A 20565-nucleotide genomic window follows, 5' to 3' on the forward strand; every position below is an offset into this window, starting at 1 on the left:
CCTCTCAAGAGACAGATAGTCACAGAATAGATGTGGAGATACAATACACAGTGGAGATTTTCATAAGCAATTGATATAGATTTACATCTGTTTGCATAGAATTATTTGAGCCTTGCCTAATGATTGACTTTTTACAGATGTTCTGTCAGGATAGGAGTCATGTTTTTCCTTCAGCTGTAAATAGGTTTAAGCATAAGAACTTGCCAGGATGTAGACTTTTTTATTTCAGCTATTTCAGGTTGGCTTTCTGCAACTGCTTTTCAGGCAGGAATCTTTGGTTGCGCTTTTTATATACAAGTTACATATTCTAGAGGACTATAGTTCACACCAGGACATAGTCGCATGACTAATCTGTTTGAATTACTCCTAAAACATTTTAAAAATCAAGGGGAAAGATTTTTTTTTTTTTGCTGTAAAAGTTAGCAAAACAGCTTCTAGAGCCGTAATATGCAAGTGTTGGAGCAGTAACTAATTTATGTAAAAAAAAATGAAGAAAAAAGGTGCTTTCTTGTGTGCTTCATGAGAGGTTTTTCCTTTAACTGTAGCATCATTCCTGTTATGCAAAAAATGGGCTTCACAATATGATGTTTCTCTTGACTAATTCTAACTTTAACTAAGTCAAAGTGATGAGTTCCAGTATTCAAAATTTATGAAGCAGTCTTAGGACATCATCCCTCTTTCAAAAAGTCTCATCCTGTACAATAAAGACCAAAAGCTTTTTTCTTCATGCTACCTGTTCTCTCAGCTGCCCTTTCTGCTAATTAAGCTTTTCTTTAGCTTTGGTAGATCTCTCTAGAGGTCATCAGCAGACCAAACTAGTGAAGAGGATTACTTTTTGCAGGGGTATTTTTCTTTTTTTTTCATGAAAGAACCTCTCTTGAGGTTCTTCCTTCCTTAGTCTAAAAGGAAAAAAAGAAAGCATTAGCTTTTTTCCTTTTTCCCTCACTTTGAAAAAATGGTTTATAATAAAAACTTGAACTTGTATTGGAAGGACTTTGATGTCTAGGTGAGCAATAACAAAGGAAATTGTTTCTGTTAATGAGAGGCAATGCTTAAAAATCCCTGGAGGCTCACTACAAATTCATCAGTAGGTGAATATGCCAATCCGAGAAGACTATAAATACACAAACGTATGTATATGACCTCACCCCAGTTTGTATTTTTGAAAAAAAAATTGTAAACTTACTCTGTCATGTGTGCCACTATAATGATAGAATAGATTTAATATTTGGCAATACTATTTAATGTTATTAAGAGTTGTCATAAGGTGCAATGCACAAAATATTAAATATCAAGGTTTTTTTTTGTCTTTGAATTTCATTAGGCATGATCTGGAAAAAGTAGTAAAACATAAAAGCAGTAGGATTTGCAAATATCTATACTGATTTGTCTAAACTTGCTGCCAAGAATTGCATTTAAGTGACTTTTACAAATGCTTGTTTTCTGTTGAATAATGGAAAGGTGAAAAAAATCTTATCTAAATTATGTGAAACCCTGAAGGGGGAAGTTTAATGAGAAGAGGTTTAATTATTTTGAATGAGACAGCAAAGCAGATCAATAATAATTGTTTATTTCCTTGCCTTCTTGTGTCCTTTGTTAGCCACTGAAAATGCTGTTTTGCATTTTTTTGCAGAAACAAGCAAAAAAATCTCTTAATGAAGTAATGTGTTATTTTCCACTCTTTCTCAAAATATGTAGCAAAATCATCCATGTAACTGCAAGTTTACATTCGAAGCAGCCTGTGTGTAGGACTACAGAGCCATTAGCACTAATCCTTTTTTGTAAAAAGGCAGGCAGTAGACTCACAGAAGCTTGTTTTAGATAGAGAGTGTACAATGAAAAGGTTTCAGTCTGCAATGAATAGTGAAGTGAAAGATTTGGAGAGTGTGGAGAAAATGAACAAGTTCAAACTGCAGTCTGTATTCTTCCCAGTTTCAAATACAAAGTACAGTCCAGTTTTTTTTTCCTCTTCTCGGGTAACTAAGGGGTGCTTCCAAGTCATCTTCCCTTGTCCTCATGGGGGACTTCAAATTGCCATACATCAACTGGGAGTACCACACAGCTGGTACAAACAGGGCCAGAAGATTTCTAAACTATCTGGATGATTACTTTATGGTGCAGGTGCTGAAGGAACAGATTAGGAAAAGGTGGATTCCTTGATTTGTTGCTTGTTAAGAGGGGGAGGGTCTTGTGGGTGAATTAGTGATTGGCAGCTGACCTGGCTGCATCCTGATTCCTGTGGACAAGTTTAAAATCTTTGGTAATAGGAAGAAAACACGACAGCAAGACCTCAGCTCTGAATATGAGGAAAGTAGAATTCAGGTTGCTCAGGGAGCTGCTTAGTAAGGTCCCCTGGGAAAGAGCTTTTGAAGGTGCTGGGGTCCATCTGCGCTGGTCACTTTTTAAGCATGACCTCCTAAAAGTACAGGACAGGTAGTTCCATAATTCCAGAAGTCAAGCAGACAAGGCAGAAGGCCAGGTTGACTGAGCAGGGATGTTCTTCTGGAACTAAGGCATAAAGGGAAGGTATATGAACAGTGGAAGCAAGGACAGGTGATGCGGCAGAAGTACAGAGATGCTGTAGGGCACCTGTAGGGTAGAAGTTTTTTTTCGCCAAAGCTCAATTAGTGTTGAAGCTGGCCAACACTGTAAAGAACAATAAAAAGAGCTTTTTAAAATGTTAATAACAAAAGGCGGGCCAGAAATAGCGTTGGCCCATATCTTGATGAGCATGGACACCTCACAAACAGGGATATAGAAAAAGCAGAGATGTTTAATGCTTTCCTTGCCTCGATCTTCAACAGCGATGATGGTCTCGGGTGCCACCAGAGCCCTGGGATAGAGAACCATGACTACTGAAATGATAAATTCCTGGCCAATCCTGAACTTGTCTGGGTTTTGCTGCTCCAGCTAGATCCCTATAAGTCAGATTCATCTGAGAGTACTTAAAGAGCTGGCTGGTGTTGTAGCAAGACCTCTCTCAGTGGTTTTTCAATGCTCTTGGGAATCTGGAGAGGTGCCAGTGGGCTGGAAGCTGGCAAGTGTTGTCCCAGTCCTCAGGAAGGGCAGCAGGGACGACCCTAGTAACTACAGGCCTGTTAGACTCAATTCAGTGCCTGGTAAAATTATGGAGAACGTTATTCTGGGAGCTATTGAAGAACACCTAAAAGACAACACAGGTTATTGGTCTCAGCCAGCAGGGGTTCATAAGAAGCAGGTCCTGGTTAACAAACTTAATTTCTTTGTATGACAAGGTCACCTACTTAGTTGACTAAGGGAAGCCAGATGATATAATCTTTCTGGATTTCAGGGAAGCCTTCGATATAGTCTCTCACTGTATCCTCTTAAACTAAATGTTCAGCGTACAGCCGGATAAACGCATAATACAATGATTGAGCGACTGGCTTATGGGCAGGGCTCATAGTAAATGGGGATACGTCGGGCTGGCTACCAGTCACTAGTGGAATTCTATGAGGATCCATCTTAGGGCTAGTAGTCTTTAGTGTCTTCATAAATGACCTGGATGCAGGACTTGAAGGTTTAATAACTAAGTTTGTGGATGATGCAAAGTTGAGGGGAGCTGTTGACACTCTTAAGGGTAGAGAGGCCCTGCAGAGGGATCTGGACCAATGAGAGGGCTGTGCAATCACCAACCGTATGAAGTTTAACAAAGGCAAGTGCCGGATTTTGCACCTGGGACACAGCAACCCTGGATGTACATATAGACTGGGGAATGAGAGGCTGGAGAGCAGCCCTGTGGGAAGGAGTCTGGGGCTTCTGATTGACAGCGAGTTGAACATGAGCCAACGGTGTGCCCTGGCAGTCAAGAGGGCCAGCTGTGTCCTGGGGTGCATCAAGCATGGCATTGCTAGCTGGTTGAGGAAGGTGATTGTCCTGCTCTACTCTGCACTGGTGCAGCCCCACCTCAAGTACTGTGTACAGTTTTGGATGCCACAATATAGAAAGGGTAGAAAGTTGCTGGAGAGTGTCCAGAGGAGAGCCGCAGAGTTGGTCAAGGGCTTAGAGGGGAAGCTGTGTGAGGAGTGGCTAATGTCACTTGGTCTTTTCAGCCTGGAGGAGACTGAGGGGAAACCTCATTGCAGTCTATAGCTTCCTCACAACGGGAGGAGGAGGAGGAGCAGGAGCAGACACTGATCTCCTTCTCTCTGGTGACCAAGTGAATGGTAGGAAGATGTGCCAGGGAAATTTTAGGGGTGGGTATTAGGAAAAGTTTCTTCACACAGGCGGTGATGAAGCACTGGAACAGCTCCCCAGGGAAGCAGTAATGATGCCAAGCCTGACAGTATTCAAGAATTTGAATTTGGACAATGCCCTCAGACACATGGTGTGAATGTTGGAATTGTCCTATGCAGGAATAGGAGTTGGACTTGATGATCATTGTGGGTCCCTTGTGAGTCTTTAAACACATTTTGAACTGAATTTCCCTTGATTCCTTTTTTTTCAGTCCCTTTGTACTTTATGTAAAAACATAATATTGTCGCGAAGATAGAGCAAAAATGAAAGAATGAATGATATGCAGTGTTATGATTTTCTTGTTTCTTTTTTTTTTTTTCTCTTTGTGGGTGGTGGTTGGGCATCTGCATGGCACATAGGCCGCCAGCTTCTCAGGTTCTCCTGTTCTCCTGCTGGGAGTGTCCAGTTGCTGTACTGAGTAGAACACAATAGATCACCTGTTTCAGAGCTTGCAGAGTCACTGTATTCTCATGGGATGTGGGAGATGTGACTTGAAATGTATTTGTTCAGAGAAGGGAATTGAATTTAAAATTCTATAGTTCTGCAGTAGCTGAGTAAACATGGATTATATTTATTTACATGATCTCTTCGAGAGGGGTTGTTTTGGCATTCCCCACTCTTATGCCCCAGTCCCCATCTATTCTCAGGTCATTTCAAGACAAGCAACTGTTTTTGCTGGAGAAAGTTTTATGTTTCTATCAAAATTGTAGACTGATGATCTAGTTGTTAGAGATATTTGATTAACTCTCACATTTCTGTTGCCTGCAGTGGTTGACTGCTTTGAGACCAAGTACATCCCGCACATTGGTGGTATAAAGTTCTGCTTCTGATTTACCTTAGTCAGGACAGTGTGATGTCTCTACACTTTTTTTTATCTGTGTTATATTGATGTCTTGATATATAGACAGAATTTCCAAACCTATTCATCATTAATTTTTAAACTAGCAGTTAGAGGACGTACTGCTCTGGAAGCTATACTACTAAAAGAGCTTGAAAATGGGTGGTGTGGTGTGTTGCTCCCTTTTGTTTTAGAGGAGCTATACAGCTAATACAGCTGTATTTTGAATTACAGTGCGTGTAGATTCAACACAAGTCTATCTCTCTTGGAGGCAAACCCACCAAAAATCAGATGTTTGGCGGTGATGTGCTGTATTGTGGGACAGCACATTGCTCGGTGCCTGAGGGAACTCCAGCTGAGTTCCTTTTTTTTTGCTGAGTTTATGCTGGGAAATAGACTGCTGACTCACAGAAGGAAAGTTAATAATGGAGGGTATGAGTGGCTGCGTTTTTGCATTACTTGGGTATACTATCACGTAAATCCTGCGTTGATTATGAGACAGAAATCGTAGTCTCTAAGTTTGGAAGCATATCCTTGGTGAATTACTTTTTTGTTTTCCTTGCATCGCTATGTTGACTGTGGCATTTGTGGACATATATGGAAATGAAAAGGAGAAAAACTGGACTTCCTGACTGACTGGCCCATACAGTTCTCACATCATTGCAAACACAAGGAAGAGGAGGGGGTTTGGTGTCTATTTACCAAGTGGGTAGTTAGTACTCTGTGTGTCTCTTCTGGTTTTTTTTTCACTGTCCAAAGAAAGAAATTAATTTTGGTATTAGTCTCAGAAAAGCTGTTTAAAACCCTGGGGGCTGAGGATAGTATCTTTTTGATGTAGCATTGCTATAATATGTGGTTATTTTTTCTAGAGTGACTCAATTCTATTTTTAATCAGTGCCATTCAATATATACATCCTGCTTGCTTTTTCCTTGATAAGTGGTGTTGCATTCAGCTTTATAGTTAGGCATTTTGTTTGCATGTTAGGCAATCTGCTTTCTATCCTTAGTGTTTTTTATATAATGTATTGTTCGTTAATTTAGTATGTGGCTGTGTATTGGTCCTAAAAAATATCCCTTTTTGACACTCTCCTCCCCTTCTGAAGCGTTGTCAAACGAGGCTGTTTGTAACTGAAGTTTTATTGCTTCGTCATGCAACGCTATAAATGTGATAATGCAACTGAATTTAAAAAATGCGTGATGGCTGAATCTGCCAGTTTGTTGATAGACGAGTAGTAAAGATGTGAGGTTTTCCTGTAGCATGTGAAATTATAATTAGGAAGTGGCAGTATGTTAGTAATAAAAGATGGAAAACTTCAGGACTCTGCTACTAACAGTGTTGCAGACATAGTGAAAGGGAGGAGGAAAGCGGAATGCTGTCCTTTTGAATTTCTTATTTAGTACCTTTTTAGAGTTTAAAATTAGTAGTGTGTCCCATTTTATAGCTTTAATTTTCATTATGTGAATATTTTTGTGTTTCCAATATGCTGTTGTTATATGATGGTTGATCTGTCAAAGTGACAGATGTTGGGTGTTTCAATTTAAATTCAAGATAGAACAAACATCAGTACTTGTATTGAACCTCTAAAATTACGCATTACATCTCTCATTGACTGTCTTAAAGCAGTGACTGAAAAAGGGGACTGAAAGTAGTCACAAATGTTCTGAATTTAATGTTTAATGCTTTAGCAATCAATATAAATATTTGTAGCAAATTATCTTTTTAAAAATTTTGTTTTAAAAAAATATGTGAGTTTTACAGGGAACACCTGTGTGTACATGTGTGTTATGTGGGATAGAAATAGTAATAGAGAATCTGCCTGTCTTTAATGGAAATAGAAACCAAATTTGGCCTCAGAAAAACAAGTTTAATATTGCAGGAAATTGAAGCCAAGGATATGGCTTACCATTACATTTAACCAATCTAACAGATAACTGCTGCCAGATATGAAGGAGGGAAGTGCTTCATAGATCCCGTGTTTCATGGCATGCTTCCAGCCTATCTAACCACTATTTGTGCTTGTCTGATTCTGCTGTGAACTGATACAAGGCACTTAAGCTGACAGAAGATTAACAGTAGGAAAGAGAAGAAAACTATTGATTATTTTTCTGCCACTTTAGGTGTGAAATTTCAAAGAATGCTTTTCTGTTTGGTGGCTTTCAAAATTTTTTCTTCTTTAATGCTGTGCTAATTGAAAAATATAATAGTGTGGGTGAATATCACTAGTTATTTTTTATGGATTTTAAAATGTCTTACTTCTTATGTGCTATTTTACAAAATAGATGCATTTGAAAAAAACCTAAACTTTTATCTTGGTACTAAATATTATCAAGTATTTTTGAATTTCACAAGAAAATTTCCTACTTTTAAATTCAAATGCAACACAAGTTTTGGAGAACTCTCTTTTTTTTTGTTTAGTATAGCACAGCTGAAATATTCCAAAAAGTTATGGTTTGTTGTTTTCTTTGTTTCTTTCTTTCTGCCTTTCTTTCCTAAAGTTTGATCTATTGAGAAAACTTGCCACATAGTTTTCCTTGCATGAGAAACTCTGAAATTTCTTTAATACATTGGTTTTGGTCTTGGTAGGGAGTTGCTTGATTTGTGTTGGTTTTATTCTAAAACTGTGTGCATGTAGGTATTGTTAAATAAATGTTAGACTTGTCTGTTTAACTGAGGTGTTCTCTAAACTTTAGTCTTTTTTTGCAGACTTTAAGTTTATGGAATAACCTCTGTGGGTTAGGATCAAGAATCAAGTTTTTCCCTCTTCTGCAGATGGATGCTGCTTTGAGTGAGCTTTTTACATTATTTGCCATACTTTTACTTCATCATTCATACGGTTGAAAAGCTTTATTTTTCTTCAACAGATATCAGTTTATAAAAGATAGGTTTATTGAAAGAGAGTGTGTTATGGAGAGATATGCTCATACTCATCAACTCACAAAGACTACAGCAAAATCCTTTAAAAAGTGTTCTTGAACTGCTGGGGTGAATGAATAGCCTCAAACTTTGATTTCTTGATGTTATAGAAGTCTTCATGTGTGTGCTTTATAAGTTACTGTTAAAGCTGTAAGCATAACTGCTTTTGAAATTTTAGAAGGGCTAGAATGAAACACTAAGAATTAAGTGTGCTATTGGAGGTTTTCAAGCCCTGAGTGGACAAAGCCCCAGTCTGCTTGGTCTGATTTCAGTTTTGACCTTCTTTTGAGAAGGTGGTTGGACAAGCTGACCCCTTGGAATCCCTTTCAGCTTGGATAAGCCTACAGTTCTGTGGCATTAACACAGAAGAATTGAAGGCGTCTCTGAATACAGTCAATCTAACACAGCTCAGGATATTTCTATTTAGGAATGGCAGATATGGTCAGAACAAAACACTTTCTGTAGAAATTTTCCTTAACCTATCCAGAATACTAAGTATAATTTGGTTTTAGAATATCACATACAACATTCACATATGTGAATCCATATGTATGCAATGTAAAAAAACACTGACTTTGGCAAACGCAGCCTGTACATAGGAACAAACAGTAATCTAACTGAAAATGCTTTAACCTTTGTGGCAATTTACTTATTTTGTAAGGTTTTCTGTCAAGAAGAGGCTCCTATTTTGTATTTGCACTCATATTTTTCACCGAGCATTTGTAAGAAAAACGTTCAGCTTTCTTAAGTTACTGTCACTTTGAAAGTAATAGAACTGCCAGGTTTTGTGAGGGTCCCTCTGACAATTCTGTATAAAATGCTTGATGACTTTGCATAGTTGCCAGGAACTTTCATATAATCAATTCCAGTGAATTAAAGTAAAAATACGGATGATTTTCTGTTGATGGAAATGTATTGGCTTGGAAAGTTTAGAAAATCAGGAGACTCTTTATCTATAGGCAGCAGCTGGACAAGCTTCCTACAGGCTCGCAGCATGGCTTAGCCTTGGGGAAGGGAGGCCAAAGACTGCTTTTACAGTTAATGCAGCTTGTTCGTTCTGTACTGTTTCCCAATTAGTGCTGAGTGTGTAACAGTACTATTCTTGAAATGTACTTCTTCAAAGCTCCTTCGGCTTGCAGTTTTAATCTAAATGAGTAGAGCTAAATTTTAGCTGGTGGCTTTGTAGTTTGAAAAGTCCTGTATCTGATGAACAAAGTCTTGAAATATGCAGTTTCTGAAATAAATACTGACTTTACAGGCTTTACCAAGTTCCCAAGTCTACTTCTAATGTTAGAATAGAGTTTTTGAGACCTTCTTCCGAATATACATTTCATGGTTATTGAGTTTATTTCATCTAGGAGTCACGAGTTTCAAACTGGCTTTTTGGAAGCTGCAGTACAGAAGCTTCAGTGGTAGTAGAGGTTGGTTCATTTTGCTGTGTGACCCGTCCATTTGAAGGAACATGTACTAGCAGGTTACAGAGGTATTTCTGAGATAGAAGTGGAAAGCAAATGTCGCAATTTATAGATTTTTTTCTAGTTTTTTGAAAGGGAAGGTAGTCTGCCATTTAGACCAGTAGTTAAAAACAAAATAGCCAAGCTGTTTGCCTGTGGGGTGCTTTTTTTTCTTTTTCTCTGGCTCACTTGGTCTAAGGGGCAGGTTTTTCCAGTTCAGTAAGGTGTAAGATTCACACAAATTATGGCTATAACTTGTGGAAATATTAATAATGTTCTGAGAGAAAGATGAAGTATGACTTGTAGCCACCTGGTGTTTGATCATGTTATCACTTTACTGAGTGCAAAGGGTATTTTAGAGGTGTTTCTTTAGTTGAAGAGTAATGAGAAAACAGTCTCTTTCATTTGAAATTTTAAATCAGTTGCAATTATTTGCATCTTGTGGATAGAATAATCAGGAACTTTGAAGCAAAATAATTTGGTAGACTAGAGTATTATACTTTTTTACTGTAATTGTGGTTAGACTTATGAATATGTCTGTCAAAAATGACTCAGTATAGATAAGCTATCAGCTCACAGTTCTTGGTAGATGTTGCTGAGTGTTGTTACAAAATGTTATTTTCTGTCTCTGAAAAAAGCTGTGGTATCTTATGGTATTAGGAAAATCTTATTTTTCAAGGAAATTAACAAACCTTATCTTCCATTTACTTTTCCAACCTCTGAATTAAGAGAATTAAGTAAGAATAGTTTGGGGTATTGTATTCCACTCTTCATAATGACTTTCTTTTTATTGTTCTAACTTGTAATTTTTACTCTGTACAGATGTTTATCATTAATATTCCTAGGTAGACAGAACGTCCTTCATGGGATTTTCCCAGAGAGTGGAAAATGTATATAATAGACATGTTTACCTGGTTAATTCATTATTATTTATTATTATTATTATTATTATTATTTTTAAAACTAAATTCCTGTTTCTCTGTAACATTGTGAATTGTGTTTCAAATTCTGTCATTGATTTTCAGCTGAACATTAGCTTACTTCATAAAGATAATGTTCCATATTGTTTCTTGTAGGTAAGGACATCTTGATTCTAAGCATATACAAATATGCATAAGTATCGATAAAATTGCCCTAGTACTTCTTCTTTTGTAAAATAATAGCATTAAACTACGAAATGCATTTAAAAATGCAGTTCTGCTTTTGCTTGCTGTAGTTCTGAATATATATTCTGTTTTTTTTTGATATACTATACAGTTTGTATTTTAGGGAGGCCATGAAATTTCCACTGCAATAAATCAGATAAATCTAAAGTTGGCAAAGGAAAACATTAATGTTAATAAATCTCTAATTACTTAGAAAAAGAGAAAGGGAACATTTATCTAGGGGTTGTGATTAAGTAAATGTGGAAACTCAGAACAACTTTTTCGTTGATTATTATGCTATACGTGACTATCATAAGTTATAAGCTTATCAGTCGTTGTGATAGAGAAAATTAAGCTATTGGGATTCTGTACCTTTCTGGATTTAAGGTAAAAAAGTGCATTTAATGAACGCTGTTAGAAAAAATGAGATATTCTTGAAATTATCTTGTATTCATATCGTGCTAAGAAAATTCCTGGTGTAATCTTGTTGCTCCTGTTTGGTTACGTTAGTGATAACTTTCAACCATGAAATTAAAAGCAGATATATCTTCCCAAGAGCAATTTAAGTCACTAAAGTGTAACTGTAAGTCTTTCACGTTTCTACTTATGTCTGCCTAGAGAAACCACTCAGTAGTTAATATCAGCCAAGCTACTCTGCTTATTGTCAGTCATACAAGCCTCTGTTTACAGATTTTTATTGTGTGAAAGAATTTAAAATGTAGAGATAGTGAACTACTTTGTTGCTTAATTATATATTTTATTTTGACCCTGTGACTTACAAATTCCATCTGTGAGAATTTGACTATAACAGATGGTCAAATTGGGTTGAGGAGGAGAGGAGAAATTGTCTGTGCACAGACACTCTACTATTTCAAATATAAATGAGGAAAATATATATGCCCATTCATGATGCAGCTGAAAGTCTAGGTCAGATTCAACACACAGGATATTTTCATTTTGTCTTGCTAGCCTTTTCACCTGGTGAGAGGAGAAATTGGGATTGAGACTGAGACAGAATGTCATCACACTTGGCTATAGCCTTACAGCAGTTTACAAGAAGTGGAGAGGGAACCGTGACAGAAGTTTTATCAGGCGTTTGTTGTGTGCTGTTGCTTGTTGGGAGACCATAAATTGCAGGGAGTAGAAAGAGGTTATCACTGTCCATGAACGTGCAAGTGAACACGTCTGGCAGTGGCTAACTATTTATTTTGGACTTTATGTTGGTATATAAGAAGTCTGGAGTATTTTAGGTAAGTGTCCCTAATAGAGAATGGAAAAGATTAAGGCAGTGTATTAAGGAAATATATTTTTGAGAAGTGTAAATTTCAAAGCAATAATAGAGAAGTTACAGTAGTAAAGGAAAAAAGTAGCACTTAATCAATATAATTGTTAAGAGTTTCTGAAGTTAAAATGAAAAGGTTAACGTATAAATTTGTGAAGAAGGCGAAGGAAGGAAATAGCTATATTCTTTCTAATAGATTAATAGAAAGCTCAAACTGTGTTTTCAAATGTTCTATAAAGTGACATTCTCAGAAAGAGAACTGAGAAAACTACTACAAAATAAATAAGAATGGAAATCTGATGATGCCTACATAATAGAGAAAAGCAGTTGGCCCAAAGAAAGGCAAGCTGAACATATGTTGTTTCTATGTTCCTGCCAGTCACTGTGGAATATTTAAGTACTGACTAAGATTAAATGTTTTAAACTTTTCTTACAGATGTAATAGAACTGAACAGGAAGAGGGCTATAAGCCTTAACTTCCGTGGCTTCTGGAGGGTAATAAATACGCGGTTTTGTAAAGTCTTAACAGAAGCTTTGACTTGCAATGCATTTATATTTTTTTTAAGGGCTGTGAGCTCAACAATTCTTGTCGAGTGTTTGCACATATATGCTTAACATGCTAAGACTGACTGCACGCACACTGAAAGAGCAGTTGAGTAGTTGAAGCAGGATGTAAGAGGTCACTGTTGCACTTTCTCCACTGGGTTCTTGGGCCTTGGTTTGATCCAAACCACTCTGGGTTCCAGAGAAATGCAAAAGAATGACCCCAGGGAAAGTTACCTGCGTGGAACAGTGTTTACGTAATTTTGATGCCTTCATTTCTGAAGCATGTGCATCAACATGTTCTTGTCTGTAAGAAAAGTCAAACAGAAAGCCTGCTGTCCTACTTTTTCTCAATACTTTTTCTCGATACTTTTTCTTCGTACCATCCCCAACTCTGTATGCAAAATTAGTATAGAAAGAAGAGTGTACTAAAATACTCTTTTACTGTGGTAGAGACTGTAGATTGAGGTCATGAGTCCTATGCAGAGTTAAAGGCTGTGGTAAAGGATGAAAATACATTCCTTGGTGGAAGACCCCTGCATCGTACAAGCTCCTCTGCAGGGAAGTCCGTCTCTTTCACTGTTGTTTGAATGACCTGGATAAAGTTAGTGTTTAGGCAGAATACTGTGTATATTTTTTTTGTTCTGTTGATATGCAATACAGTCTGAACCTGTCCTGGTTCTGATTAACTGGGCTTTTGCATACTTTCCCCTCTTTCCAAATGTCAATGACATATACAAATGGTAATGCGTGTGATACTATGTGAAACAGAGACTCAGCAGATTAATGTTATACTTCCTGTGGTATTATGCTGCATTATAGCACTGAGCAATAATGTGTAGATGTAATTCAGTACTGTCTAAAGGCAGAGGTTATTCTCCCTACCAGGGTACTACTCTTTTAAAGGTTACATTTGAATTGGCCTCTAGAATTTGTTTCAGATTGTATTATTTGTTATTTGAGGATGGAGTAGGAGGGAAGTTATTTTTCATTATGCATAGGATAGATGTTTGCTCTGTACCAATTAAGACTCATTTTCACTAAGGTATGATGACAATGATGGCAGGCATAGTCTAGCTGAATAGGCAGTTAAGAGGGCAGTAATGAAGATTTCAGTGTTTCTGAGGTTGTTATGTTAGATGGTAGCTGTCTCCTGAGAAGACAAATTATTTTCTGAAGCCTCATTGATAATTTTGTTTAATGTATTTGAAAATTTTAATGGTGAAAACACATCTAAGTTTTTGGATGTTAAATATTGAAATGTGATTATTTGGAGTTTTATTTTGTAGCATAGTAATGCATAGTGTAAAATTCTCTGTTAAATATTTATTGAAAATGTAAGCAGGTATTTGCAGTTTAATCACTTCAAAAATGAACCTCGGGACAGTACTTGGGGAACCAGGCTGCGCAACTGCTTTTGACGCTCTGGAGAATTTGTGGTTTTGTTCTTAGAGTTCAAGTTAACAGTTTTACTTCTAAGAAATGAAATTTCTTGAAGTGTACTGTATAACAATGAATAACGGAATGTGAAAAAGTATTCAGTCCATTATAAGAGGAAACATTTGAATCCATATTAGTTTATTTGAAGCTTGTTAAAATTAGAAGGTGATACTCCTGTTTTGTTTATGTTGATTGCTGAAAGGACTGAATCCTTTAAATAGACCTATAGTAAGTATTTATATATAATGTTATAATTGCCTAAGGTGATTCCGGTCTTTTCTTAAAAACAAAAGCAAAGTACAACAACTTTCTATCTGTGTAGCACTGCTCTTGCTTTGACTTGTAAATTGTATCATCTCCGAGTTATTTTGGGCACTAAATTTCACTAGGTTTGCTGGGTTATAGCAAATCATTCAATTTATAGGAGAAGAACAGAGAAGTTGAAATAAGTGGATTTGGCCTTTGTTCTGTGAAAACCATAACTGCGGATCAGTTCCCAGTAATATAGAGTTGAGACTTCATCCCATTGCTCATGCAAACAGCCATTTGTGCACAACGACCATTTTAGTGTAGTTATCCGATGAATGGAAAGAAATGAGAATTTACCTACGAATTGCAAAAAAAAGCAGGGAGAATGCACAGAATATTTTCCTTCTTGTCAGCTGTTTCACAGCTGGGATTATATTTGTATAATTATGACAGCTTTTAATGTTCTTAAGGCATTTGATTTTACCATTCCTTCATGCTGTTCCTAACCAAATCTGTCAAACAGTGCTGAAAGCTTGTTTATGAAGATTGGTGGATTATTTTTCTTGGGAAGGCATTGTTCTAGTTCTGATTTTGCTACTTGTATGATACACTGGATGGTCATCTTTAAGACCTCAAACATGGGAGAACCTAAACTCTCATAATTGAGTCTGAAGATGCTTTGGCTTTCAGTGGAAGTGTGTGTAAAAGCCACGAAGCAGGCTTCACTGCTACTTTTGGTCATTAAGGAATGTTCTATAATCCACAGACTGCTACATCTGTGTCAGCCTTTGTTTGATGATGATGTACTTGTATATAAATATAGTGTTTGGTGTGCAGCAGGGATTTATTTGGCATTGATAGAGGCTTTTCTGTTGTGTAATTGGAGACAAAAGGAACATGAAAATCTCAGTTTGTCCTTGTGTAGCTAAGCCAGAATGTAACAACAGAATTTTCTACAGAGTTCGCCTCAATGGATTTCTAAAATCAATCTAAAACATGTGTTGCATTGCCCTATGTCCTTTCTTGAGTTATTAAATGACTCAACAATTATAAAACAAGTGAATGAAATGGTTGTGATTTGTTCATGATCATGGCTTTGTGCAGTTTTTTTTTTTTTAACCAGGTTGTGCAATGTTGTACCAGTGTGTAAGTCCACAGTGTGTGCTTATAAAAACTGATACAATTTTAGAAACACAGTAACTACTACAATTTTTGGTAATATTTCTGCACAAGATGTTGCAGCTCTTCACTTACAAGGGCTTTTGGAAAACATAAATAATTGCTCTTGATTTGTTTCAGGATTACATTTGGTTTAAACTATCAAAGCTAAGACCCTCCTTAAAGCCAGCGTCTGATAGTGAGTTGTAAGGGTGTTTTGGCTTATGGATATATAATGACTTACCAAAAGGTAGCTTGATTTTAAAATTATTTTATACTGAATGGAGATGGCTTTAAGCTTTAGAGCAGTGTTGATAAATTTGAATTTCACTGCCCTGGTCATGAAAAATGTACTTTATTATAGAGACAGTGAAATTTAATCTTATGACAGCAGCACACTGTGGTTTGTGAAAGAAGAGATGGAGTAAATGAGAGAAGAGAGAGTGGAGCTGTCAGCAGGAATGTTTGGGAGCAGACACAGTGGGAATCTCTTCTGTCTTGACTCTCCTATTTCATCTCTTCAGAGCTTCAGATCTCTGCAGAAAGTATCTTGTATGGAACTTTTCTGGTTGCTCTCAGTTCTCCACTTGCCCTTTCAGTGCTCCTTCCTCCAGGAAGCAAATCTTTCTGTTTATGAACTGATAGTCCTTCCAGTTGAACCCCAAGCTCTGTCCTTGTGGCAAATGCCTGTTTTGCTTGACTCTGCAATGAGTTCTTCTTTTGACCCTAGAGCGTTTTAAGAGTTTGAGCTAGTGGATCGACTAACAGCAGTCTGTGTTCCATGTGTATTTCTGTAAAATGGCTTTCGTGAAGGAAATTAATTTAATTAATTATTCCATATTACATGAGTTGAGACCGTACAGTTGGTTATAATGGAAATTCTTACATAGATCACTGTTCTGGATGTTTTTCTACAGTGTTTGTTATGCTATGTTTTTCATATTCTGCTCTACAAACACCAGTTATCGTCTGTATTAGTGCAACACTTGGACTATGATTAAATTCTTAGTTCTGTCCCTGCTCCGCATCTTCTCTGAGTTTCAGAAAGGATGCTGTTCATTAAGAGCTTCCAGAAACGGAGGAAAAACAGTCCAACTTGCATCAGTGTCACTGTTTGACCCCTGTGAGGTCTGAAATTCACTACGTGCTTTTAATTAGGCTATTGATGAATTACAAACACTTCAGGAAGATTGTAGCACTTGATCTAAATTTTGCTGGGAATCCAGGCTGATTTGTCTTTCTGAGTTTTAATTCTTTGGTTGGAGTTGTGTTTATGATTGACTGTTTAAAGACAGAACAAAATGCTGTTGAGTTGCAGTGGCTTAACTGTCCATTTGAATGTCACAGGTAGAGGAGGAAGATGATACTGAATCACAGCAGCAAGAAGAGAACGAAGAACTGAAAAGCTATTCAAGAAGAAAGATCGTTTCCAACTGGAGTCGCTATGAGGATACAGAAAAAGAAGGACAGAGCGAACATGGGGAATCACAAAGAGGAACAGACTTCAGTGTTTTGCTTAGCTCAGCAGGTAAGCATTTTCTACTCTATCGACAGTTGTTTTAGTTTTGCATTTTGAAACATTAGTACATTTCTGGCTGTTGTCCTTGTTGGTGAAACAGAACCCTAAGAATACTATTCCTGTTGGCGTCAGTGAGTCTGCCATTACTTACGAGTATTCAGAGTCTCCATGGGAGCAGCTTAATAGTATACAGACAGCACTGAGCTGTGGCAGATAGGGAGTGAAAGAGGGCTGCTGCATTTATAGCCTTCTTGTGAAACTGTGTATGGGTCTGAGCATAACTTTGAGCCTGTCCTTGCTGACAATTAATTTCCCAGTCTTGGTCATTGGGTTGCTTTTCAGAAAACAAAGGAAATTGCTAGTATGACTAAACACAGCAAAGTAGTCAAGCAGCTGCTTGCTGTTGTTTGTTTTGACAAAGATTTGTAATCATCACTGTACAGATGTATGCATGAATAGCAAGTGTTACTTTCCTTGAAAATAAAGATCAGTTGATTTCCACTCTTTAAAGGAGAGAATAGAATGAGGAGGTGGAATAAGATGCACTAGATCCTATTTTTTTAGCTCTACAAGAATGGGCAGTTGCACAAAAAAACAGCTAACCACAATTATTTTAGAAACCATTGATGTGCCAATGTGTTGGAATACCATTCTGTAAAAAGCTGCAAACAGTGTATTATGGGGTTTATTTGAGCAGCTTGGAAGCTCTGAAATCTCAAATTTAAATAATTGGACTTTTCAGCCACAGCTTGAAGGAGTTAGTTAAAAATTACCTATGGTAAAGAAACAAGGACTAGAGCTTGCTTTCTTTGGCAGAATAAATTTATGGGTTCAGTTTTGCATGAACACTGTGGAATTAGGCCTAAATTGCCAGTTAATCATAGGATCATGAGATGTGTATTGACTTCGTTGAATGGTATGCTGCATGGTAAGCAGTGTGGAGTCAAGATGCCTGGTATGGACCTCAGAGCTGGATAGGTTATGTAGCCTGGACACCAAAGTAGATAACACATCTCGAAACTTCTTAAATCAAGAGACCTGAGCTTCACGTTGCCATGGTTCAGATTTTTAAAACAAACTTTAGTATCTCTAACGTTATACTTAGCCTTCAAAATATCTTTAGGATATTCTGATGAATAGTACTTTTGAACTGAACATACACAGAAATACCATATATTTCTATTAAATTTTATTTTTGGTAAGTTATACTCCAGTACAGTTATTACCAAAAGATATATTCTACTCTGTAGACTCTCTTAATGCCAAAAATAAAACTTTTATTAGTATTTGTACTAGTTACTAATTCTAAATCTTTCGTTTAAAGAGTGCTTTATTTAAGATATATTGTGACTGTTCTTGATATTAAAATAAATTGAAAAGAAACAGCAATGAAATAAAGTACTTCCTTTCAGAGGAAGAAAGAAGTACCTTCTCAACAATAATGCAGTTTTCTTAGAGTCGTAGTTAAAAAAGCAGTGTGTGTTGGGGGGGTTCTTTCTATGTTTTCTTTAGTTTATGTGTGAAAACTGAGAATGCAGTGATCTTTATTTCTAGTGCTGTGAGAAGAAGTTTACATCTCTGCTTTATTTGATAAGTTTGACTTCTGTTAGTCTATTGTTTAGCAATCTGAAGTTGTACAGTGGATCTGTTTCAATTGCAACAAGCAGGGGGATACTGGAGAGGGAGTGGAATTAAAGTGCTCTTTTTCATGAATGCAATAGATTAGTCTTGCAATTTACAATTAATGCACTCAATGTAATTAATGCAGCCAGTTAAGAGTCCTTTGTCAAAAGCTCAGATTAAAAACGTGTTCTCCTACCTAACGTTTAGGTTCTGTAATATTGATAACAGGATCTTAAAGAGAATGCCATCCTTTAAGATACAACTTGGATTTGTTCCCAGAAAATATCCTGTTAATTGAATGAGATAGAGTAGAAAAAATAGCTTGGAATAATATGTTAATGAAGACAGAATTAATGCTATTAGACAAATCCAAATGAAGGAATTCCTGACATCCAAGGAGTTAAAATTCCAGTCTTGGTATTTGTTTAATATTTTGTAAATGTCCTTCTATATATATTTTTTTTAGTTAAAGTCAAACAAAACCCAGCAAAATTAGGTGACTGATATTCTGTCGAATTGGTGTCATGTTGATAATTAGCAGGATTGGAGCTTTTAAATCCAGTACATGAACATTACCACTGCTTGAAATAAGAAAATAACAGAGTTATGGGATTTTACACTGCATCTTTATCAGCAGTAGAGGCAAGTAGGAAATTTTTCTGAAAGGGGGAGGAAGGGGCTTGCAGATACTTGCAGAGAATGATAAGTCTTTAGGGTATTTTATCTTCAATAGCTTCTGAAGACACATACTTTTTCTTTTTTTTTTGCCTATACTTCCAGCTTGTTCCTGCCTCAAGCTACTCTCCAGTGCACACTGGTTCTGTCTTTTCAATTGAGTATTTAGGCCTGACTGGTCTCAGACTGTCTCTGACTGTACCCTGTCTCTCTGCTGTCAGCTTTTGCCTGCCTGCTAATTCTTCACTCTCTCTTCTGTTATTTTTCATCATCTTCCATGTTTCTAATTACTGGTGGTGGGTCTTAGTCTTTTGTTGTGACCCAGCTCTCTTCCACATATATTCACTAAAATCCAGCTCTGTCAGATCTATTCTGTCCCTTGCTCTATGCAGTCATAATGATCCCCAGTTCTGAGTTGTTCTGCCTGGAATTGCTCATTTGGCTTAGTATTTATTCTTTTCCACTGCCGTATCTGCTTCTTTCATTCCCCTTAGTTTCTTTACTTGTCTAGTCAATCCCACTTTATTCTTTCAACCATCCAGTTCTAGTCTCCACTGCAAGCCGTTTTGTCTATCTTTCTTCCACACACTCTGGTACACCCTAAATCCTGCTCGGTTACCCAACAATATGAAGTGACAGGTCATTGTTTTCAACTATGGTACGGACATTGGCACAGGTGAAGTTGCAGAAATATGCAAGATGACACTTCTTGTTCAGTGTTGTACCTAATGCCTGTTAAATGCCGACTTTTTTACAGTGAAAATCTGGCTCTTCATTCATAACCCGAGGTTAGAGAAAACTTAATTCAGTTGCCTTGCACATTGAGATGACATAAACAACATCAGTGAAGTTGAACTATCTGAGTGGCTGTTAAGCTTCAGCAGATCTTGGAAAAAAAAATACAGATGAACTCTGATGTCTAGAATCTTGTAGCTTGGCTAAATCAGGTCAAATGTTTCACAAAATAAGCAGAATGTGCCTCTTGTACAAAAACATTGTCCAGCTTGATTTCAATCTACTGATTCAGGGCAGGAAAGTGGTTACAGTTTTTAGGAGGAAGAGATCATAGGGACTTTTTTTTGAATTCTTTTGTGGTAGAATAATATTTCAGCCATTCTTTGACTTTTAAAAGATGGTGGTGAGAGGAGGGTGAGGAAAAGCTACCTGGAGCAGAAAACTGACATGGAAAATTTCAGACTGAATAGTTAAAAAGGCAGCTGAAAATAGTTTTAAGTAAGAACTTCCAGATGGCTTTGATAACAGCTGATGTCACTAGCCTGACAGAGCTTCTTTGTTAGGGCTTATTATATTTCTATGTAAAGTAGGGTCATAACTTTAGTTTTTAAGTCTATTGCTTTCCTTTTTTTTTTAGTATTTTACATATATACGTATATTTAATTAACTTTGAATATACCAAAGCAAACATTTCTGTACTGCTTTTCGTGTCTAGCTGATATAAACTTCAAGTCCA

The 20565-nt window shown here is 36.9% G+C and overlaps 2 protein-coding genes across 5 annotated transcripts in view; one reads left to right on the forward strand and one right to left on the reverse strand.

Annotated features, from left to right (window-relative positions):
• CHRM5 (cholinergic receptor muscarinic 5) overlaps positions 1–20565 on the reverse strand; it is a 50914-nt gene that overhangs the window by 15674 nt on the left and 14675 nt on the right. The window lies entirely within an intron of this gene.
• Positions 1–20565, forward strand: part of AVEN (apoptosis and caspase activation inhibitor) — a 96222-nt gene that overhangs the window by 9167 nt on the left and 66490 nt on the right. For all 3 annotated transcript variants that reach the window (XM_054069063.1, XM_054069064.1, XM_054069065.1), the window contains exon 2: positions 16625–16805. In XM_054069063.1, coding sequence (XP_053925038.1) covers positions 16625–16805 — 181 coding nt within the window. The remainder of the gene's footprint in view (positions 1–16624; positions 16806–20565) is intronic.

Source organism: Cuculus canorus, chromosome 5, assembly GCF_017976375.1.
Source record: "Cuculus canorus isolate bCucCan1 chromosome 5, bCucCan1.pri, whole genome shotgun sequence".
Taxonomy (NCBI): Eukaryota; Metazoa; Chordata; class Aves; order Cuculiformes; family Cuculidae; genus Cuculus; species Cuculus canorus.